Source organism: Lithobates pipiens, unplaced genomic scaffold (genome assembly GCF_037356315.1).
Source record: "Lithobates pipiens isolate NorthernLeopardFrog02 unplaced genomic scaffold, aLitPip1_a1.2 Scaffold_19, whole genome shotgun sequence".
NCBI classification, from domain to species: Eukaryota; Metazoa; Chordata; class Amphibia; order Anura; family Ranidae; genus Lithobates; species Lithobates pipiens.
The window spans coordinates 345,166,300-345,191,184 of NW_027507764.1; the positions used below are offsets into that span (position 1 = coordinate 345,166,300).

General features: G+C 41.1%; 1 protein-coding gene across 1 annotated transcript in view; it reads right to left on the reverse strand.

Annotated features, from left to right (window-relative positions):
- The window catches only part of F13A1 (coagulation factor XIII A chain), a 223,360-nt gene that overhangs the window by 186,548 nt on the left and 11,927 nt on the right, over nt 1–24,885 (reverse strand). The window contains exons 2-3 of the mRNA XM_077492144.1: nt 20,024–20,188; nt 18,758–18,946 (exon numbers count right to left, since the gene is read on the reverse strand). Of these exons, the coding sequence (XP_077348270.1) occupies nt 18,758–18,946; nt 20,024–20,180 (346 nt within the window). The 5' untranslated portion in view covers nt 20,181–20,188. The remainder of the gene's footprint in view (nt 1–18,757; nt 18,947–20,023; nt 20,189–24,885) is intronic.

Below are 24,885 nucleotides of genomic sequence, written 5' to 3' on the forward strand. Positions count from 1 at the left end.
GGGAGGGAATACTCTGATTGGCCACAATGAAAGGGGAAGAAGGAAGTATGGCTGGGAACTGAAGCCCACCCCCAACCAATAGTACAGTACATCACTGAACAGAGAGATCCCACCCCTCTTGCTGGTGGTTCACGGTCTGCTACGAAAACTGGCCTAATGGGGACTATATCTGAGAGGATAGTTCTTGTATTTGCTTTTTTTGCCAGTGTCCAATTACTTGAAAGTGCCAGCATAACCCTAACTTTGTAAATCAGAAGATGCCCTGTGTGTCCAAAGAAAAGGACTTTTACCAAAAGAGTAGTTAATTCTTGGAACACATCTCCAGCAGAGGTAGTGAATCATTCAGCAGTAAATACATTTAGATGTGCTTGGGAAAAACATACATCCATACTTAGACAAAAGGTAAAAAAATTACATAAATAACAAAAAATGAAAGAATTAAAAAAGGGAGATTGAACTTGATTGAATCGTCTATGTTTCTATGGTTCAAATCACTGGGTGCTTGTCGGAGGTGTGTCCTTTTTCTTTATATCTTTGTGCCCTCTTTCTCATCTCAGAAAGTTATGAGGTGTGCTAAACACTGAAAAGATACTACCATACTTAGACAAAAATGTAAAAAAAAAATTACAAAAACAACAACAACAAAAAAAAAGGAGTTTGGACTTTTTCTGCCATCACTTTTCTATGTTTCTATGCTCCACATAACTGGGGGCATATTAGGGGGTGTGTCCTTTGCCTTTATATATTTGTGCCCTCTTTCTCATCTCAGAAAGTAAGAGAGTAGAGAAAAGGTAAAAGGGGGAAGGGATTTTGACCCCTAGGCTCCAAAAACACAGAAATATGTAGCCTCTCGGCGGATGGGCCTTGGCACCGATCGTCTGCATATTTGCATGCAATTGCACCGATAGTGCTGTGCCGAGAACTCAGGCCCTGCATGTCGCTGCTTGTGATTGGGAGATTTCCAATCATGTAACCACCATGACAGCCAATCACGACTATAAGCCCAAGGTCTAACCCCTCATCAAATAATCCACACATAAACATAAAATCCATAAAAGATCTCTAAGTGTCTGATCTTTTACCATAAGAGAATAATTCATCTATGACTGTATGCAAACAATTCCTCCTATTCACAAGCTGGACAACCTAAACAAGCTAAATGTAATTATCTGTTGATGTGTTTGTCACTAAATAAGATTACCTGTATAAACCTGTATAAACTGCGCATGCTGTGATTATTGTTATAATAATAACATTTTTACAGGATTATAAAAGGCTTTTTGGTCAAGCATGGCTTCATTCTGCAGATTCTCATAGAAAATATTCATCCTCTTGGCTTTATAATCTTAGCAATAAGTATTCAAGATCTGTGTCTCAAGGAATAATATCATTTGGGAAAGGAAAATACACAGACAGGAAACAGAAATGGAAAATAAATAGCACAGCATCAAGGTGCACATAAAATAGAACATACAGAAATCTGTATATTTTGTTATATTAGCCCAAGAATATAAGACTTTAATAGGGTTTTCTTACATGCAGAATTAAATTAGAAATCATTAATCTGTAAAGGGAGTGTTTTGCTGAATTTGAAAAAGATTGCAGTTTACTACACAAAACATAAAATCACAGTAGGTAGAGGTATTAATATTGTGAGATGCTTATAACGCTGTATAGGATGACTTTATTAATGGAAAAAGTATAGCTGTATATCTTCCCAGCAAAACTTAGCAGCAGTAAATGAATACAAATTCCAAAGACTTGCAGAATGTGGTTTCAAAATGAAACGAGTTGTAAAGGCAGAACGTTTTTTATCTTAATACATTCTATGCATTAAGATAAAAAAACCTTCTGTGTGTAGCAGTCCCCCCAGCAACCCCCTAATTACCTACCTGAGCCCCTTCTCTCTCCAGCGATGTCCACGATCACCTCAGCCATCCAGGGCCTTCCTCCTGATTGGCTGAGACAGAGCAGGGGTGCCACTGGCTCCCACGGCAGTCAATCAAAGTGAGTCAGCCAATCAGGGGAAAGAGGGAGTGGGGCTAGGTCAGGGCTCTGTGTCTGAATGGATACACGGAGCTCTGACTCGGCTTGGGTGCCCCCTGTAGCAAGCTTCTGGCTGAGGGGCACTCAAAGGAGGGAGGGGCTAGGAGCAGCAAAGAGGAACCCGAGAAGAGGAGGATCCAGGCTGCTCTGTGCAAAACCAACTGCACAGAGGAGGTAAGTATAATATGTTTGTTATTTTTTTTTATTTTTTTTTTAAACAAGCCTTTAGACCCGGTTCACACAGGGGCGACTCATCAGGCGACTTAGCCGCCTGAAAAGTCGCGTCCCGTTCTGTGTAATGGAACCGTTCTAATCGGAGCAACTCAAGTCGCTCCAACTTAGAAAAAGGTTCCTGTACGACTTTTGGGGTGACTTGCATTGACTTCTATACAGAAGTAATTTTGCAAGCCGCCTCTAAAGTCGGATCCCGGTCGCCTGAGGCAGTCGTGCTGCAAGTCGTGCTGCCTCAGTGTGAACCGGGTCTTACAATCACTTTAAAGTTCTGCTTTATGACTCGTTTATAAATATTGAAACAAATGTGGAAAGTCTTGATTTGTTCACCTTAACAGTGAAAGACAAGATGCTTTTCTAGTTCTAGGAAAACAGATTTCTATTTTGCTCCAGTTTCCCTCCTGTGTCAACCCCTATATTTATACTGTATATCTTGCTAGTCAGATCAATCTACCGTATATACTCAAGTATAAGCCGAGTTTTTCAGCCCACTTTTTGGGCTGAAAAAAGCCGCCTCGGCTTATACTCGAGTCAGTGAAAAATTTGCCCGAAATGGAGGAGAAAAAGGGGCTGGCCATGCCGCTGGTTGACGCTCGTGAATGGCCCTGCCCCTGTGAGTTTCCCCTCCCTCTGTGTCAGTTTGCCGCGCAGCGCGCACCGCACCATCCCCCCTTCTCACGTTCTAATGTAATGCAGGGCTGTCTTACGATTCCCCTTCCTCCCCCTCCTGCCGCTCTGCAACGATGTCCCACCTCCTCCTTGTTATGGCAAGCAGCCACATAGCGATGTCCCACCTCCTCTGGTACAGTGATCCAATGATAGGAATCACTGTACCGTGTGTCATAGGAGGAGGGACATCGCTCCCGCGGCTGCACGGGAAATCATCATCACAGCGGGACATCAGCATCATGAGGTGAGTGAAGTATTTCATTGAATACACCGGTATTGTGTGATAATAATTTGTTATCCAGAGCAAATTATTACAATGGCTACTGTATATTTAATGGGCACAGGGCAGGCTGTATATGGTATTCAATGGGCACAGGGCAGGCTGTATATTTAATGGGCACAGGGCAGGCTGTATACAGTATTCAATGGGCACAGGGCAGGCTGTATCCTTAATGGGCAATGGCAGGCTGTATAATTAATGGACACAGGGCAGGTTGTATACGGTATATTTAATGGACACAGGCAGGCTGTATATTTAATGGGCACAGGCAGGCTGTATATTTAATGGGCACAGGCAGGACACTGGTAGAATGTATATTATGAGCCCTAACACAGGCTGCTCTATGCAAACAGTCATGTCATCACTTTCTGTAATATCAGCCTGCATTAGGCCTCAAAAGATACGGTACCCGAACAAGTCTTTTTTTTTTTATCCTGTTAGAAATGGATCCCAATACTTCTACCGGTAATCCTGGACCAAAAGAAAAATGCAGGTCATTCGAAGCTGGTTTCAAACTTAAGGTTGTGTCAAGAGCAGAAGAAAGCAATAACAGTATTGCAAGTAGGGAATTTTGTGTTGATGAAAAACAAGTGAGGGAATGGCGGAAAAAGAAAGCTGACTTGGAAAAGATTCCAAAGGCAAAAAAAGCTCAACGTGGTTTAACAACTTCATATGGGGCTCTAGAGACTGAATTGCATAAATGGGTTATGGAGTGTCGTCAAAATGGTTACTGCGTAACACGCAAGGGAATTCGCTTACGTGCCCTTCAAATGGCACAAGATGACAAATTAAAAGCACCAGGCATTGAAAAATTTGTTGCGTCAGCAAGATGGTGTACCCGCTTCATGAATAGGTTTGCCCTATGTTTGCGGCAAATAACAAAGATTTCACAGAAGTTGCCAAAAGACCTTGATGAAAAAGTGATGTCATTCCATTCATTCATCATAAAACAAAGAAGGATCCATAACTATGACCTGGGAGATATTGGAAATATGGATGAAACACCTATGACCTTTGATCTTCCAAGCAACAGAACTGTTTGGGAGACAAAACTATTTTTCTCAGAACCACAGGAAATGAAAAAAAACATTTCACAGTTGTTCTGTCATGTTTGGCTAATGGAACTAAGCTGCAGCCTGTCATTATTTTTAAAAGAAAGACCTTGCCTAAAAAGGTCAAATTCCCACCACGAATTACAGTGTGCGCACATATTAAAGACTGGATGGATGAAGACGGAACAAAAAAATGGCTGGAAGAAATTTGGAAAGAACGACCAGGAGCAGCCTTAAAGAAAAAAACATCATTGCTAGTTTGGGATATGTTCAGAGCCCACATATCTGATGACATAAAAAAAAATGGCAAAATCTTCTCAAGTTACTTTGGCCGTTATTCCAGGTGGGCTTACATCTGTATTGCAACCGCTAGATGTGTGTTTAAATAAACCTTTTAAAGACCGTGTGAGAAAGATGAGGCATGAATGGATGTCATCTGGTCAAGCCCGACTGACAAAAGGTGGAAATCTGATGAAGCCCGACATAGAATTGATAGCAAAGTGGGTTCGTGATGCATGGGAAGAGATTCCGGAGGACATGGTGCAACGCGCCTTCAAGAAATGTGGCATTAGTAATGCTATGGATGGCAGTGAAGACAGCGCATTGTATGAGAACGACAGCTGTGATGGTGATGACTGCGAACTCAGTGATGATGACAATGTCTATGCTGATAACCTCACACCAGCTAATGCTGAAGCTCTGTTTGGACATACAGATGATGATGAGGAATCCAGTTTTGAAGGATTTTAACTCTTGTGTTTTAGCTTGGTTGCTGAATGAGCTAAGGTTTTTGTACTTTTAAAGTTATTGTTGATACCATATTGTTTTTATTGACCCTCTTTTCCACTTACAGAGCTAGTTTACTGTTTTTCTTTGAAATAAATATTCAAAAACATTATTGGTATCTATTTTTATTTTTGAAATTTACCGGTAGCTGCTGCATTTCCCACCCTAGGCTTATACTCGAGTCAATAACTTTTTCCAGCTTTTTGTGGTAAAATTAGGTGCCTCGACTTATATTCGGGTTGGCCTATACTCGAGTATATACGGTAGGTTGCCATCATTATAAGAAGGCCTATTGGAATGTGTAAGGTTTGACCTCCATATTCCTTGCCCTGTTTTAGATATGTCTCTACTGCCCTCTCTTTCTGTCCTGTTTAGTAATGACATCAATAGACAACATATCGTGCTTGACCTGATAAAAAAAATGGCGCACTTGGTAACTAGCAGGTAAATTGCCAAGTGATCTAATTAACCCATTTTCTAATTGAGAAGAAGGTCATTTAACTCAAGGGGTCCAAAAAATTCCAAAAATTCCCTAAAAAAAATACAGGGTCTGAAAACACATGTCACTCATCGCTGGTGTCCACCTCTATAGCTCACTCTTTGTCTATAAGTGTTTCTGTGTATATATTCAGTTATATGAAAATGGTTATGATAGTGGCAAATCAATACATGACTAAGTTTGAATGATTGGCTAGGGCTTTTACAGTAGTTATCTTCAATTATAGAGAGCTACAGTATATACATATGAGGGGCACCTATCAGCAAAAGTATGCAGGCTTAGGACACACCTCTTGCCATGCCCCCTTAAAGGAGAATTGCACAAAAAAACAAGATAGATCAGACCAAAATGAGAGACAAATGAGGAGGAGTGAGGGACAGAGGGACATTGCTCCAAATCAGGGACAGTCCCTTGAAATCAGGGACAGTTGGGAGGTATGTATATAGTCGGTAAGGTTGAATAAAGACACTGGTCCATCCAGTTCAACCTGTATGTTTCTGTATATCATATATCTTTTTAAAGATGGTTTGCCTATGGTGGTTATCCTGATTAGGGATGAGCCAAACACCCTCCGGTTCGGTTCGCATCAGAACTTTTGAACGGACCGCAAATTCGTACGAACTTTAGAACCCCATTGAAGTCTATGGGTCTCGAACGTTTGAAATAAAAAGTGCTAATTTTAATGGCTAATATGCAAGATACTGTCCTAAAAAGGGTTTGGGGACCTAGCTCCTGCCCCAGGGGACATGGGTCAATGCCTAAAATGTTTTTAAAAATGGGCGTTTTGGCGGGAGCTCTGATTCTAATGACGATTAAAGTGAAAAAGAAAGTGAAATAATCCTTTAAATATCGTGCCTGGGGCGTGTCTATACTATGCCTGTGAAGTGCCACGTGTTTCCCCTGTTTAGAACAGTCCCTGCACAAAATGACATTTAACAGAAAAAAAGTAATTTAAAACTGCTTGCGTTTTTAATGTAATATCTGGTTTCGGCAATATGGATGAAAATCATTGAGAAAAATGGCATGGGTAGCCCCCCCTGCCCATTACCAGCCCCTTTGGGTCTTGTATGAATATTAAGGGGAACCCCATACCCATATTAAAAAAAAGGAAAGACGTGGGGCCTCCAGGCCCTATATACTCAGAACAGCAGTATACAGGTGGTGCAAACAAGACAGGGACTGTGTAGGTTTGTTGTGTTAAGTAGAATCTGTTTGTAATTTTGAACTGGTACATTTTTAAAGTGAAGCTCCAGTCAAAAAATCTATTTTTCTTTTTGGAAAACATAGGGAAGGGTTATCACCCCTGTATAATTTGTTTTGCCGTCCGTCTTTTTTCATCTCACTTTCTGTTGTCTCCTTCCGTTTGCAAGTAGGAGACGTTTGTAAGTTGGATGTTTGAAAGTAGGGGCCTGCCCTATATGCTCTGCAGAAATGGCGGAACAAGGTGTTTGTGTTGCCACAACATTGTAAGCCCTCAAAGTGACTCTTGGTGGGCGCTGGAGCACCCTGCTGTGAACGATTATATCAAGAATTGTAATTACATGTCATTGTTGAACAGTGGTAGAAAAATTGGGCCTTTGGTGTTTGTGGTGCTGGTGCCACAACACTATAAGTCCTTACAGTTACTCTCGGTGGGCACAGGAACGGGCCCTGCTGCGAAATATTATATCAAGAATTGTAATTACATGCCCCTGTTAAACAGGGGCTGAAATATTGGGCCTTAGGCACTGGTGCTGGTGCCACGACACTGAAACCTCTCCCATATACTCTAGTTGTAGTGCAGGAATGAGCCCGGCTGCAAAGCATTGCATCAAAAATTGTAGATATAATGGTGTATAGTGCGGTCAAGGCACGCAGACAACACGCACAATCTCCTACAACTGACTGAAAGCTCTATTACAGAAGAGTAATATAGCTAGCTATATAGGTGGATATAATGGGGTATAGTGCAGTCAGGGCACGCAGACAACACGCACAATCTCCTACAACTGACTGAAAGCTCTATTACAGAAGAGCAATATAGCTAGCTATATAGGTTGATATAATGGTGTATACTGCGGTCAGGGCACGCAGACAACACCCACAAACTCCTGCAGATTGCTAAAAGCTCAATTACAGAAGAGCAAGAACTCTAAATCGGCCGATAACGAACGGTGTATACTGTGTTGAAGGTAAACAGAGAACACCCACTAACTCCTACAGACGCCAACACACTACACAAGACCGCCGCGCTGGCAACCTTATATAGTGTGGAGCATGTACTACACAGCTTGAGCTATGATTGGCCACAGGCATCCTGCCTGTGGCCAATCATGGCTCTCCTCGCTGCCGGCGCTGTGATTGGCCAAGCATGCAGGGTCACAGTGCATGCTTGGCCAATCATGAGCCAGCAATGCACTGCGATGGCAGGGCTGCTCAAATCGTCATAGCTCCTCTAAGATGTCACAGCAGGTGCGTGCTCACATGTTCCCAGAGCCGATTTGCATGCCCACCGGGCACCTGCAATCGCTCATGTAAACAAACAAATCCCAGTTCTCTCATCGGAGAGGAGACAGATCGTGTGTTCATACTAAGTATGAACACCAATCAGTCTCCTCCTAAACCGAGGAAAATTTTGTTTTCGTTTTTTTTTTTTATTATTATTTGGGTTATTTATTATCGCAAAAAGTACAAAATATTGGGGTTGATTTACTAAAGGAAAATATACTTTGCACTTTGCAAAGTGCAATTGCCCTCTGCAAGTGCAGTTTCTCCAGTAACTAAGTAAATACGGTAAGGCTCCACTTTTCAAAGGATACACAATCACTTGCAAGTAAAATGAAAAAAAAACTAATTTTTGCTTGCACATGATTGGATGATGGAAGTCATCAGAGCTTTTGCTCATTTACTAATCTCTGGAGCAGCTGCACTTGCAGAGGGCCACTGACAAAGTCTATTTGTCTTTAGTAAATCAACCCCATTGTGTTTTTTTTTTCAAAATTGTTGTTATTTTTTTGTTTATAGTGCAAAAAATAAAAAATGCAGAGGTAATCAAATACCACAAAAAGAAAGCTCTATTTGTGGGGAAAAAAAGGAGATACATTTTGCTTGGGTACGTTGTCGCACGACCGCGCAATTGTTAGTTAAAGCAATGCAGTGCAGTATAGAAAAAAATGGCCTGGTCAGGAAGGCGGCAAATCCTTTCTGGGCTGAAGTGGTTAATAGGAAAGGTCCACAAATTCAGTATCCAGATTTCTTTCATGACAGATTTCCTTTAAGCAATAATTCAGAGCAGTCCCTGTTGGAATTTCCAACTATTCATTGTTTCAACTGATTTTATTACCATTTTAATTGTGTTATTCAACATAATTAATGCTAAATATTCTGTGTGGAATTAAACAATCATAATAGAGCTGTAAAAAGAGAACAGATATAAAGAAGAGAAAATGAATAACTTTTTTCACAGGTTCACAGCAACAGAGAAACTTAAAATATCTACAAGCCTGTAGATCCAAAGAGTGAACCTTTTACATGGAAACTGGCAGAGGATGGGTGGATGGACTCTTAACCCATGCAAGTGAAATACCAGTTTTTTTATTTTGAACTGAGCAGACACTCCTAAACCACTTTTTATGAATTGTTTACAGAGCATACCACATCATAATCCAGGTACCTATGAGTAAGCCTAGGAATATTGGAGAATTAAACTCAGATAAATACTGTGTCAAGCTGAAGGCTTGAGAACCATTTCATTTATTATTAAGCACAAGGCAAAGCTGCTGAAAAAAATCAGTGAAGCAGTTAGAATCCCATCAGCATTAATTTAAAATGCTAAAAACAGTAAAACTAAAATATTGATGAAATAGTATTAATTTTGTTCCAATACTGCATGCCCTGCTTTGTGTACTCGTACTATGGTTAGTCAAATTCATTCAATAAAATTTGCAACAGTTACAGGAAAAATAAAAATAACATCTTAAGCAGTAAAACAACAACTGTTCAGCTACAAAATGTTCACATGCATGCATTTCTAAGGCGGATAAAGTACATCTGAACTCAAAAACGTAATATTTGCCTTCTTAACCACTTAAGCCCCAGAAGGTTTAGCTGACATGCAACGCTGTACCCAAATACAATTTATATCCTTTTGTTTCCCCACAAATAGAGCTTCCTTTAGGTGGTATTTGATCACAAATGAAAAAAATGAAAAGAGAAAATTTTGAAAAAACAATATTTTTTACTTTCTGCTATAAAACATACCCAATAAAAAAAAAATGGGAAAAATAAATCAAATGTATTCAGCAATTTAGGCCAATATGTAGTCTGCATATTTTTGGTAAAAAAAAAATCCTAATATGAGTAAATTGATTGGTTTGCGCAAAAGTTATAGCATTTACAAATCTATGGGATAGATTTATTTATTTATTTATTTTTTATAAATTTTTTTACTAGTAATGGCGGTGATCAGTCATTTTTAGCAGGACTGTAGCATTGCGGCGGGCAAATTAGACACAAAGTGACACTTTTTGGGGACCAGTGACACTAATACAGTGATCAGTGATAAAAAAAATGCATTCTCACTGTAATGACACTGGCAGGGAAGGGGTTAACATCAGGGGCAATCAAAGGGTTAAGCGTTATCCTAGGGAGTGCTTTCTAATTATGTGGAGATGGCTTAACTGGAGAAGACAGAGATCTGTTTTTCTGCTTGGCAGAGACACAAGTTCTCCAACTTCCTCTTACAGACTGACGTTCCTTTCTTTCCTACAACTGTGTCTTATCTGCCTCATATTGACACTATATTCACTGAAGTATGCTATAAGCAAGTAATTTCTGTTTTGCCAATTAGTGTAATAGTGTAGGGACTGGCCAGAGAGGGATTACTTTGATGCAGTTGGTGAGCTTGAACATCCAAAAATACCTGTTTTTATGCAAGGTGTGCTAGACGTTTATTAACAAATATAGCGTGTAGGGTTGATTTTTTTGGTTGTTTATGTGGTCAGACAGCACCTGATGAGTTATATACGTGTAAAGCTATCTGGACTTAAAGTGATTGTAAAGGTTTGTTTTATTTTTTTAAATAACAAACATATCATACTTACCTCCACTGTGCAGCTCATTTTGCACAGAGTGGCCCCAAACCTCGTCTTTTGGGGTCTCCTGTCGTCTCTCGCGGCTCCCCCCCACATCAGATAGGAGAAGCGCTCTCCCATGAGTTTACCTTGTGGGCGCGCTCCAGAGTCCTACATTTGCGTCCATAGACATGAATGCCGGACTCAGCCCCACCTCCCTGGCGCTCGCATCATTGGATTTGATTGACAGAAGTGGGAGACAATGGCTGTGCTGCTATCAATCTATCCAATCAAGAGCTGGGACCTCATGGAGAGAGGGAGAGTGTGTCTCCGCCGGCAGAAATATGGGGCTCAGGTAAGTAAAAAGGGGGGGCTAGGGGGCCAGTCACTGACAGGTGTTTTGTTAACCTTAATGCATGGGATACACTAAGGTGAAAAAACATGAGGGTTTACAACCCCTTTAAGCACAAATATATCTAATTACTACTAAGATGGCATCTCCACACAGAGACACAACAAGGCATGGCAAATGAGTAAATGGGACTGATCGTCCACTCTTTTCCTTTTTTGGACACAAATTGCCAGTTCCTCTTTACAAACAAGGATAAACAAAACAGATTTAATTACAAAAACATAGATATTTATTACAACAGGTTTAAAAGTATAGGCCAGGGGTACTGAATTAAAATTCACGGAGGTCGGGTCATTTTCTTTCTGCAGAGGACCAAATCTTATTTTTGTTTTTTTACGACTCAGGTCCTTGACATCACAGCCCTAACCTCCCTTCTTATATCACAGCCCCCTTTACATCAGTGACTCCCCTTTCACATCACAACCCCCTTTCATATCACAGACCCTCTTTTCACAACATAGTCCACCTTACAATCACAGATCTCCTCCTCACATCACAGCCATTCCAAGAGCACATCCTCCTTGCAATCAAAGACCCCCCTCAAGTCACAGGTCTCCCTTCCTCACATCACAGTTCCCCTTGCAATCACAGCTACCCCGCCCTCCTCAAATCACAGCCTCCTTGCAATCACCACCCCTTCTCCCCATTGACATTACAGTTCCCCCGACCCTCCTCACATCACAGTCCCCTTTGCAATCACAACCCCCCACCGCACATCGCAGCCCCATTTGCAATCACAGGCCTTCTCTTCACATCACAATTCCCCCTCCTCTTTTGTATGTATGTACTTGCCTGCCTGCTGCCACTGAGGCTGTCAAGCTCACAGCAGGGAAGATGACGGGAGGCATGGAAGGTCATCACTGAAGGTGGGAACTGCCCAATCCTTCTTGTTAGCAAGCTGGGTACCACCTCACATCCTACTAAACCATCATCCGCTTGTTATTTGAAAGTTTGGGCAGCACCCACTTCTCAGCTATAAGTTTAACAGCAGCAGCAGCAGTGACAGGCAGGCAAGTACATACATATAGTAGAGGAGCCCAGCCTGCCATGCATCCAGCCCTCCTCCCTGCTGTGTGTTGTCCACTGGGGAATCCACTCAGGCTACTAAGTGGCGTAGCCATGGTCCAGACAGGACTGTCACTCGCTCTGTGTGCAAAGATGCTGTCCACCCCATTTAATGACACTTAATATAGGACTGTCACATGGTCCGTGTGCAGATTGTGGTTCACCATCTAGTGATGCCTGATATAGGCCATATATTGTGACATATACATGGAAGTGAAAAAACACCTTCAACCCATACTCCCTCCTGCTATCGTGCTTATTACAGCATGTATAGCACTGGGACTATATTTTCTCCATGCGTGTTGTGAGATTCATAAACTAATATCATTAACGCAAGGAGAACATGTGATGGAGAATTTGAATTAAAGTGTTGAAAAGAATTGAAGGGTACTCATTTCCAAACTTTCAAAGGACCTTGTAACATATAGTCCAAACTTCTGAGAGCTGAAGAAGATTTTGATAAAAACAATATTCAAAGGTGAAGCCTAATCAGCTTCGGCAGACTGAATACAAATATTGTGTCACCAGTGCAGACATTAGTTCCTGGCAAGAGCTTGTTTTTTCAATTTTTGTTTGGGGTTGGGTAGAAATAATCCCCTTGAGCTAGTCTTTCACCATCTTTTATGTGGAAAGTGTTTATTTTTTTTTTGTGGTTGATCTACACATCCAGATTTGTATCCCATTGATGATAACCATAAAGGCATTTGTAGTTAATGCTATTATATTTAAATGTCTGCATGTTAATTGGAAATTTCTGAAAATCAATTAAAGTCTCCACGTCTTTGGGGTATTTTTTATAAATATTGTGCAAGCTTACAAACCTTTCAGCCTTAGGCCGCGTACACACGGGCGGATTGTCTGCCCAACTAAGTTCGTCAGACAATCCGACAGACAGTCCGTCCAACATTTGAATGAACGGACTTGACCACACACGATGAACAGACAGTCCGCTGAAAGCTTGCGCGGTGTACAGCACGTACGACGGGACTAGAAAAACGACGTCCAATACACTGCAATGCAACCTTCGGTCATGCAAATCCTTTCTGAGCATGCACCATACTTAGTCTGTCCAACTTGCCTACACACGAGCGGACTGTCCACTGAAACCAAGTTTGGACGGACAAAATTACGGAAATTCCGAAAGACTTAGTCCGCCAGACTGTCCATTGAAAAAGTCAGCTGAAGCCCACACACGAGCGGATTGTCCGCTGAAACACGGTTCAGCGGACTAAGTTGGACAGACAATCCGCCCGTGTGTACGCGGCCTTAGTTGGCTTCTAAGTCAAGCTTCTTTGGCTTATGCCCCGTACACACGATCGGTAATTTGGCCAGACCGATGAGAGCTTTTGGTCGGAAAATACGACCATGTGTATGCTCCATCAGACTTTTGCTGGCCGAATTCCCCCCAGCAAAAGATTGAGAGCATGTTTTCAATTTTTCGGTCGGAAAAAGTTCCGAAAAAGTTTAGATCGCCTCTACCAATTCCGATGTGCAAAATTCCTACGCATCCTCAGAAACAATTTGAAGCATGCTCAGAAGCATTGAACTTCATTTTCTCGGCTCGTGGTAGTGTTTTACATCACCGCGTTCTTGACGCTTGAAAGTTCAGCGAACTTTTGTGTGACCGTGTGTATGCAAGCCAACCTTGAGCGGAATTCCGTCAGGAAAACCATCCAAGATTTTTCAGACGGAAATTCCGCTCGTGTGTACGGGGCATAAGAATAACCTGGAGGCAATATATGGGATGGCTATCTCAGCAAGTTTCAAAATAAAACCTTGTAACTCACTACATATGTGGCCTTTTGAACTATAGTCATTGTTTAGACCAGTCTTTGCAGTGTACTGATGAGAGCGAGATAACTGCTATGATATATATTCAATTTAATCTCATACATGTCAACAAAACCTTAAAAGTTGTAAGCAAGCAGCACCTTTTTTTCTATTTCTTTCAACAAAATAAAAGGCAGCAAATGAGAGCTGAATTCACCAAATAAAGCAAAATTATAATGAAGAAGATACTGTTTCTTTAATTAAATTTGTATGGTGAAAAGCCAGAAATAGCTACAAAAAGTACTAATGTGTAAATCACAGATGATACCTTGAACATTGCTCATGTACAGGCCAGCCAGCATGATCCAATTCACTGGTTTAATTCAGCATCATGGCTCCTTTATTTCATCATATAGAATTGAAATCTGCTAAATGTTACTGTATAATAGAGTAGTAGAGGCTTCTTTAGAAAATTTGGATGTAGTGTGGTTGGTCAGCATTGATAGAGTTACGAGGAGAGCATTAATGAGGAATCCTATTACAGAGTAGGGCCTCAGCCACAAGGACTTCCAGGGAATCTTCGCTATTTGTGAAAGCCCTTTGTATTCTGGGCAAATACCAGGGAGTAAAGTGCTTTCTAACGATTTGTATGTTGCTTAGCTAATATATATCTTCTTTATAATCATATTGTGGTATGTTCCTCTGTCCTTCAGATTTATGCAGATACTGTTTATACCATTAGCACATGGCATAAGTGCATCAGCACTTGTATTATTTACGAATATTCCTAGAATCTTGCTTCTAGAGGAGAGATAGATGGCTGCATTAGCAGATCTAACACATACTTGCCCTAACGACTTTCATATCCAGTAAAATTATAACCTTTATCTATTATAAATTGTTGTTTGCTTTGGTTACTTACATAACTTTAAAACTGAAAATGCATAGTACCTAATATTAAACATAATTTATAATATAGATTTTGCAATTCAGTATTTGACAGCTCTGTACTGGAGACAGTATAATTGCTTTTGATTAGATGTAATGTACCTGCTGAAACGAAATCTGTCGTTTTCAGATTTATGATAACACGCCTTGGGTGTTTAAGAATAACACAATCTACAAGAGGTCAGGCTAGCAATAATAATACATGTGTCAAAAGAACAAAACAGTCTTGCAATGAAAGTAAATCAACAGCTTTAGCTCGAATCTCAGCAAATTATGGAATATCAATGGTAAATCATTCTAATGTTCAAGGGCAGAACATGTCATAGCAGCAACCTGTAAATTTGAAGAACATACTTCACAACTTTCTAAGATAACAGGGACGCTCTTCAGCACAAAGAATGTAAGCCGTGGACACACCCTGGCCTACGTTGCATGGACCACAATGAATTATACAAATGATGCCCTCACCAAAAAAACAAAGGTCAGCAGCTACAAATACTGTAGCTGCTGACTTTTAATTTTAGGGGACTTACCTGTCCAGGGATCCCACGGTGTCCTCACTCAAGCCAATTCTTGAATGGGCTCTTGGGTGCTGGCGCCGCCATCTTGGGTAAGGGAAACTGGCAGTGAAGCCTTGCAGCTTTATTATTATTATTATACAGGATTTATATAGCACCAACAGTTTGCACCGCACTTGAGGGTAGACAGTACAAATACAATACAATTGAATACAGTAGGGATCAGACGGCCCTGCTCATTGGAGCTGCTTTACAGCCAGCTTCCTATTACACATGCTTGAATCTCAATGAGCCGGCTTCCTACTGCGCATTGCACTTTCTCAATGAGCCGGCTTCCCACTGCACATTGCGTTTTCTCAATGGGCCGCTTGCGGCGAGGGCTCAACTCCCGGCTGAGTTTGCTGCGGCAAACTCAGCAGGAAGTAGGAACGAGTATTTGTTAAAACCAGGTACCTGCTCACGTGCCAAATGTGACACTGGAGGGGAGAGGACGGGGGAGAAAGAAGACAAGCAGACAAACAGAGCTTCCCTTTTTGGGTGGAGCTGGGCTTTAAATATATAAGTAATTTCATAAAAGAAACTGCAGCTGCAAACAGTGTCTGTGATTTTTATTGTAACCAATTCAGTTCTTCAATTTTTTTTCAGCTGTGCACTGGAATATTAGGTTTAAAATGTAGTGTCAAGGGATCATTTAACCTCCCTGGCGGTATGAGTATGTCAGATTTTTGAAGCTCAAAGTGGTACATTGTTTCGCATGGAAATTTGGTGTTTTATATTGTAGGCCTGTAATTCTTAGGAATAACCCTATTAAATCTGTTCAAGTAGACAGTCTAGTAGACATCCCGGGTATGATAAAGTTTGAAACACAAAATCAATTACAATATAATAAATAACTATAAATAATTATAAAAAAATTAAACTGGAGAGTGAAAAATCTGGCGCAAAACCAGCTTCTAACTTCAGCTTGTCCAATTAAGCTTTGTCAAAAAAAAACCTGGAAGCTGATTGGTTTCTATGCAGAGCTGCACCAGATTTAGCATTCTCTAGTTTTAGTAAATCAGCCTATGTGTCTGTTTTGCAAGAAAGCTTTTTTACTTCCTCCTTGCAAGATGCACATGCACATTCATTGCGAATTTCTAAGGCCTTGTGTATAGCAGCCTGTCCAACGGAAGGCGGTCTAACGACTGACTTTTATTGAATGGGCATGCTGGAAAACCAGCATTCTATCAGTGCTTGCAGCCAATGACTGTCAGCACTGATCAGTGTGTTCTGGCAGGGAAAGGGGGGGGTGCTCCCCCTGTCAGAACACAAAAGCGCAGAGGGGAGATCACTGTACTAACATTGTTTTTGTCTGTTCAGTAATCTGTCAGGTTTTTTTACGTTCAACCCGCTGGGTAAAAAAAAAATTTGGGGAACCAGGTATTAGGATGTCTTCATGATGAGATAAATGAATTCCCATGCCCATGCACTAGGGTTACATCATTCTGGCCCAGCCAATCAAGATGGAGGAAGACCTCATACTGGGAAGAATCATCAGTGGGGGAGTTTGTGGATGCCGCATTGCTGGAGAAGTGATGAATTTTCAAGACTTCAGTTCTGCTTAAAGTGGGATTAAACTCCCATGCATACTTTGTGCCTCCTGTTTAGGCGATATTTACTGCACATGCTGCTGGCTATGTCACCGGTGCATGTGTGGCAGTGACATCATCGCGGCTATGGCTAGTCACAAAGCTGAAGTCCGTGAACCCGGAAGGAAGACGGATGAAGATGGAAGCCTTGTCAGAGTGGCAGCTTGCCACTGGGTAGTATAAGTTAAGTGTAATTTGTCTTTATATTCCTCTGCTATAATAAATACATGTATGAATAAAGGTCTTATTTACTTGTTTACAATAACTGAAAAATGTGTTTTCAAGCACAAAAACCATAAAGGCTCTGTTCTTGGACCCCTTCTCTTCTCTATCTACACCTCCTCCCTTGGTCACTTGATAACTGCCCACAGCTTCCAATACCACTTATACGCTGATGACACCCAAATTTATCTGTCTACTCCTCACCTCACTCCTTCAGTCTCCTCTCGCATTACTAACTTACTAACTGACATATCAGCATGAATTTCGCACCACTTCCTTAAACGAAATCTCTCTAAAACTGAGCTATTAATATTCCCCCCCTGCACATGCCCCCCTGCATGACTTTTCCATCAAAATCAACAATGCAACCATCAGACCCTCCCCTCACGCCAGGGTAACAGGTGTAATCCTAGACTCATTGTCAAAAGTTTGTAGAATTCACCTCCGTTACATCTCTAAAACGTGCCCCTTTTTAACAAATGAAACCACCAAGCTCCTCATTTACTCCCTTGTTATCCCTCACCTTGACTATTGCAACTCCCTTCTCATTGGCCTGCCTCTCCATAGGCTATCCCCTCTTCAGTCTATGAATGAATGCTGCTGCCAGACTTATTCCCCTTACCAACCACTCAGTGTCTGCCAACCCTCTCCTCCAATCCCTACACTGGCTCCCAATCACCCAACGAATTAAATTCAAAATACTAACAACAACATACAAAGCCATTCACAACTCTGCCCTGATCTACATCACCAATCTTGTCTCCAAATATCCAAATCGTCCCCTCCACTCTTCTTTAGACCTCCTACTCTCAAGCTCTCTTGTCTCCTCCTCCTATGCTCATCTCCAGGATTTCTCCAGAGCCTCTCCCATCCTCTGGAACTCACTACCTCCACTGGTCCGGCTATCCCCTATTCTCGCTACCTTCAGGTGATCCCTGAAAACTCATCTCTTCAGAGAAGCCTACCATGTCTCCAACTAATCTACCACTTCCATGAGCTCATTCCCCACAGTTATAACCTTTTGTACCACCTGCCCCGTCCTATTAGATTATAAGCTCTTCTGAGCAGGGCCCTCTTAATCCTCTTATATTTTATTGTATTGTAACTGTATTGTCTCATTTTATATTGTAAAGCGCTGCGTAAACTGTTGGTGCTATATAAATACTGTATAATAATAGTTATAAAAAAAAACATAGTAAATAGATCTATTCTACACTTCTTTTCTATATTATTAATCAAAAACAAAACACGTTTGACTTTATACTGATCACAATGCCATACAAGTTTAATTAGAAGTGACTCAAATAATACATAGCAATATGTCAATATGTACAGTTGTATCAAAGTGCATATGACCAGTTATTTACTTTGCTGATTTCTTAATGTGAAGACATTATGCCCTTTTCACACATACTGTACAAGTATGAAAACATCTACTCCACATTCAGTAGTCTTTCCACCATCAGAATCCCGTGCGTAAACAATTCATATAATAGGAACACTATTTCATTATTAACAATATAACATTTATTTTCCACTTGTTACTTATCTTATTATCTTCTGTCGCTCTGCAAACTTACCAATGACATACTCCACCCAAAACTGGTCATTTTCTGGATTGTATGGCCGGTTGAAGTTTATTTTAATGTCATATTTCTGCCCACGGCGTATGATGAGTTTGTTGTTGAAGTATCGGTCTGTGTGATGCTCTCTTTTATTTTTCTCATACTGTTGTCTGTACAGCTCAACATACTCAACTTCCAGGTAATCTATAAAAGCCAAACAGATATTATAGCCTCACTGTTAAAAGAATAACAACTGCAGCAAAACACCAGCACCCTTGATGTTGCCAAGAATAAAAGTGTTCAAAAAATAAAAAGTATGTAATTTGTCTTATATCATTTTTCGGAAAATGAAAAAGACAAAACAAAATACATGATAATGCTAAAACAAAAAAAAAAAGCAGCCAAAGAGCATTTCATAAGTGGTGCATAGCATCTTCGCCCAGCTTTCTTCCTTTGTCTGTTGGTAGTGCTCACACTGTTTGTGATGATACAGTGAACTGTGTGTTAAATCAAGAGAGATAAGATAAATGCTTTAGAACTAAAAAGCAATAAAGTAACAGGAGCTAAACTTTTGTAGGAAGCCAGGGTCTTTGAGGGACCAGAAACATCAAACTCCATCTAACTGAATTTCCACAAAAAATATGTCTTTGTGATGTGGGGAAATACTGAAAAAGATGTTTTTGGGGACACCTGATGGAAATAATAAATGCACATATTTTTGCAGAAAAAAAATATGCATTTATAAATTATTTCTACAGGAGCCTGCAAAGCATTGCACCCATGATCTACTGATTTTTTTCAGGCTTCTGCACACTCTCCCTCCTGCTTTGTGCCTGTACAAGTTTTCTGCTACAAAGCTGGAAGAAGTGTTAATGGACTACGAATGTGCCAATCAGCGTGCTTGTATTCCATTGAGAATTACAAGCTGTCTGCTGCAGTGGAAATGGGGACTTGTAGTTTATTCATTCACAGATCACTATGAATGGATGACATGGCTGTGTGGGCTGTGAGCCCCGCATGGCTACGCTGGTTTTAAATGTGACAGTGGCTGAGGGAGAGTGGAACCCCGCAGTCGGGGGATGCCCAGGGGTGAGGGGAACAGTACCTGGAACATGGTACATGTTGCACCCTAAAAACAGGTGTAACAAGTAAAATGCTCCAAAGCTGAACTTATTAATAGCTTAACTGATGTCTTTGACATATTCTAAATTTCATATTTTGATATTCCTTTACTGTAAACTTAACAAAATGAAAAACCTCTAAATATTGATTTATTTTTACCTTTCATGTTGACACCCCTTGGGATGACTCCAAAAGTTTCCATGATTGGAACCTCATCTTCATCAGCATTGGACACATTTGGAGGTAAAGATCTACGACCTGTATAACCCGCTGGGTCCTTCTTCTTCTCTTGCTTTGTTTCTTTAGGTTCTGACATGTTGGTCACTAAAGAACAACAATCCAATGAGTTTATAAACATTCTCCTAGCTTATGACCATGTAGTGTTGCCATTTGGTCAATATACATGCCTGTATGTACAATTTATATAGTATCACTTTTTGTGCCACAATTTTCCCTTATTTGCAATAAATTGAAACGTTTTTTAAACATATAATTATTTGGAATACTGTATATTGTAATGTAAAGGGTTTAAAATGTACAAAATTGTAATATTAAGCTCTTGATATAATATATAAAGCTCATAGGTATTCACTTTCTCTCATTATTGCATTGTTCATACCCACATAAACATAATTGTATGCATCTTTTTGTACATAAATATTATATGTAAATATATATTGAATATGTTACAAGATGTAGGGATTATTTAATAATTATGTAAAAATCTTAAAAGTCTCTGAACAAGATGTTTCTGTGTGTGTATGCTGCAAGTACAGTCTTGGATAATAGTTTGGAGGTTTCATCATCTTGTTTCCTTTACAGAAGAAAATTGTGAAACAGTTTTGAAACAGATCCCAGCATATTTGAAAGAGTCTTCAAAGTTCAATGTATGAATACATGTATAGTAGAACAAAGTATACTGTAATGTGACAGCTAAGTGACATTGCTCCTTTATAATTAAGTATTGCATTTTTTCCCATTGTTCACATCAACTGAAATGCTGGCATTCAGGGCCACTGATAAGGCAGTGTAGCCATTCGTTACTGGGTCTGGGCCCCATCAGTTTAAAAGAGGGGCCCGGGCACCTGTCAATCAGGGGGGCTGGCTGTACCTTGGTATTGCAGATACTGATCCTCTTGTTTCTCCCCCCTGTAATGCTGCTAGATTTGCCTCCTCTCCCTCACTTCCTTCCTTTGCACCCCCACCCATCTGCTGTCCAGCTCCCCCTGTGTGCCCCCTTCCCCTCCTGTCCTGCCAGCAGCTGCTGCAGACACACAGGGGGATGTCTGACCACTTAAGCCCCAGACCATTTGGCTGGCCAAAGACCAGACTACTTTTTGTGATTAGGCACTGCGTCGTTTTAACTGACAATTTAACTGACAATCATGCGACCTGGCTTCCAAACAAAATTGGCGTCCTTTTTTCCCACAAATAGAGCGTTCTTTTGGTGGTATTTGATCACCTCTTTTTTTTCTATTTTTTGCGCTATAAACAAAAAAAGAGCAACAATTTTGAAAAAAAATGCATTATTTTTAACATTTTGCTATAATAAATATCCCCCAAAAATATATTAAAAAAATTTTTTTCCTCAGTTTAGGCTGATATGTATTCTTCTACATATTTTTGGTAAAAAAAAAAAACGCAATAAGCGTATATTGATTGGTTTGCTCAAAAGTTATAGCATCTACAAAATAGGGGATAGATTTATGACATTTTTATTAATATTTTTTTTTTACTTGTAAAAACAGTGATTTTTATTGTGACTGTGACATTATGGCGGACACGTCGGACAATTTTGACACATTTTTGGGACCATTGGCATTAATACAGTGATCGGTGCGATTAAAATTGCATTGATTACTATAAAAATGGCAATGACAGTGAAGGGGTTAACACTAGAGGGCAGGGGAAGGGTTAATATGTATCCTATTTTGTATTCTAACTGAAGGGGGGATGGGACTGTGCAGGAAAACGTACAGATCGCTGTCTATACTCTGTCAGTTCACTGCTCAGAGAACCGGAAACTGTGTGTTTACACACACAGCTGGCGGTTCTCTGCGTGCCCCGAGCGATCGCGGGAGCCCGGGGGCGATCGAGACCGCCGGGCACTTGACATAGCATATTGGCGATTCATGCAGCCGAGCCATGCTAACGCAGTACAACTGCGGCGGCTGGTTGGCATGCGGTTAATGATGGAGGGCAAGATAAGAGGCTGGTAAATATGTCCTATTTACCAGCCCCTTCCCTTCCTGAATGAAGACAGTGAGAGATCGGTACCAATAGCTTCTGTTTCCATTAATCACAGAAGCATAGCACACTGTGTTTACTATGCTTCGGCCTATGAATGAACAGGAAGCCTGTGAGAACCTCCTATACATTTATCTGTGTAGCTGAGGCTGCAGAGAAAGGTACTGATGAATCTCTGTCCTTAGTCCCTTTCTCTGTCTTAAATATTAGACATCAGGGATATGTTTAGATCCTGATATTTCGTCAAAGCACCCCCCCCCCCCACCAACAGCAAAGTTAAAAAATGTATGTAAATAAATCAATAACATTCTAAAAAATGTAAACAAAATTACTATTCGTTCATAAGTGCTTTGCTCTCTATAATTTCTTCCATAGCTATGAAGCATAACATCATGGCCATGGCATGTGTACACCCCTAGCCACTGCCTCTGTTGTTGTAAAAGAGCAGCTCTAGCATGGGGTTTTTACAGCCCCGCAACCTCACATGTGAATGAGCCCAAAGGACTTATTCACACAGGTATTCTGGCCGTGCGAATGAGTGGATTGTTCATGCGGCTGGAACAAACTATTACTCTAATGCCGCGTACACATGACCGGACTTTCCGGCAGACTAGGTCCGACGGTCTTCCCGACACACTTTCGGCTGAGTTCCGATGGACTTTCTGAACGAACGGACTTGGCCACATATGAACAGACTAAGTCAATAGCCAGTAACCAATAGCTTCCCATGCGTCATATTTGGTCCGTTGGACCAGCACACAGACGAATGTTTTTCCCGATTTTAGTCCGTCGGAATTGAGTCCATCGGATAGATTTGAAACATGTTCTATTTCTAGGTCTAGGACTATGCCACACACGATTGGATTGTCCGATGGACTAATCCCTTCGGATCTAGTCTGCCGGAAAGTCCGGTCATGTGTACATGGCATAAGGGGGCGCAGCACCTATACAAACATAGCCGCCAGTCCTAAATTGACAGGTGTTCAGGTGTGGATGAGTGACCCTGAATGGACACTGTCGTTGTTCAGGGCCCTACACCTGCACCCATACACATGTCAAATGAGAACCTGCAGCTATGTTCATATAGCTGCTGCATCCCCCTAAAGTAACATAGGTTGGCTACACACAGCTCCAGGTGGTTCCAGCCATATAAACAGACCACTGATTCATACTGTACAGGCCACAGCACCCATGTTTTCCCTTCCTTTCCTGTCCCATAGCCAAGACAGGAAGTGAGAGGAAACCCAAGTTGTCACTAGAGCTAGCTTACCCATTGGAATATTTCTCCTCTGATACTGTCCTGGTGTCCCCCCAAATTTAGGATTTTCTTTTTCTTTCACTTGATGATAATGGTGAATTGAACACACCTCCTTAAAGGGGGCACAGACAGCACTAAAAACGGGTGTTCTAATCCCTCCCCACTCTATCCAAAACTAAAATAAATTTTGCTTTTAGTTACACATAAGGCCACATTCCCACCTAGCGATTTGGAATCATGGGCAGAATTGATGCAATTCCAAATCACATTGAAATCACAGCAAAATGCACAGTGTGTGTTTGGTTACTATTCATTATTACTGGCACCCCAAGCGTGGTGTTTTTTTGCCACGATTGTCGTGTGATAAAATGTGTGTGACACAATTACGTGAAGCTCATTGCCCTAAAAAGGTACATGAGCTGCTTTAACATAACAGATGTGCATAGGGCAGTCCACTCAAGTGAAACAATTTTAAAAAATGCTAAAAAAAAAAATCGCCGCGTGAATGCGCATTGTAAACAGCTCCTTACGATCCTACTGATAAGGCATGAATCACATCTGGCACAGGTATGGCTAAACTTTTGTGTTAGAATGTTAGTACCAGTGTGTTGCAATAAACAGTCATTTCAAAATTTTGTAATGTTACAGCCAAAAATGCTGGGGTTTTATGTGATAGATCAACACAAAGTGGCACATAACTGTGAGGTGAAAGGAAAATGATAAATGATTTTCCATATTTTTACAAATGAATATGTGAAAAGTGTGGCGTACATTTGTATTCGGTCCCCCTGTGTAAATACTTTGTAGAACCACCTTTCACTGCAATTACAGCTGCAAGTCTTCTTGGGGATGTCTCTACCAGTTTTGCACATGTAGAGAGTGACATTTTTGCCAATTCATCTTTGCAAAATAGCTCAAGCTCTGTCAGATTGGATGGAGAGCTCTGTTAACAGCAATTTTCAAGTCTTGCCACAGATTCTCAATTGGATTTGGGTTTGAGCTTTGAGTGGGCCATTCTAACACATGAATATGCTTTGATCTAAAGCATTCCATTGTAGCTCTGGCTCTATGTTTAGGGTCATTGTCCTGCTGGGAGGTGAACATCCACCCCCGTCTCAAGTCTTTTGCAGACTGTAATGCCCCGTACACACGAGAGGAATTAAGTCTGACAGACCTCCAAAGGAGTTCCGCCGGAGTTCCGCTGGAGTTCCGACGGAGTTCTGGCGGACTTTTCGACCGAACGGACTTGACCACACACCATCACACCAAACTCCGACGGAGTCGAACGTGATGACGTACGACTGGATTCGACGTAGGAAGTTCATAGACAGTAGCCAATAGCTGCCCTAGCGTCGGTTTTAGTCCGTCGGAGTAGCACACACACGAGCGGATTTTTCAAAGGGGACCGGGTCCGGCGGAGTTCCGTCGGGAAAATTTAAAGCATGCTTCATTTCTAAAGTCCGTCAGACTTTAGCTTCGCTAAAGTCCGTTGCAGCCCACACACGATCGGATAGTC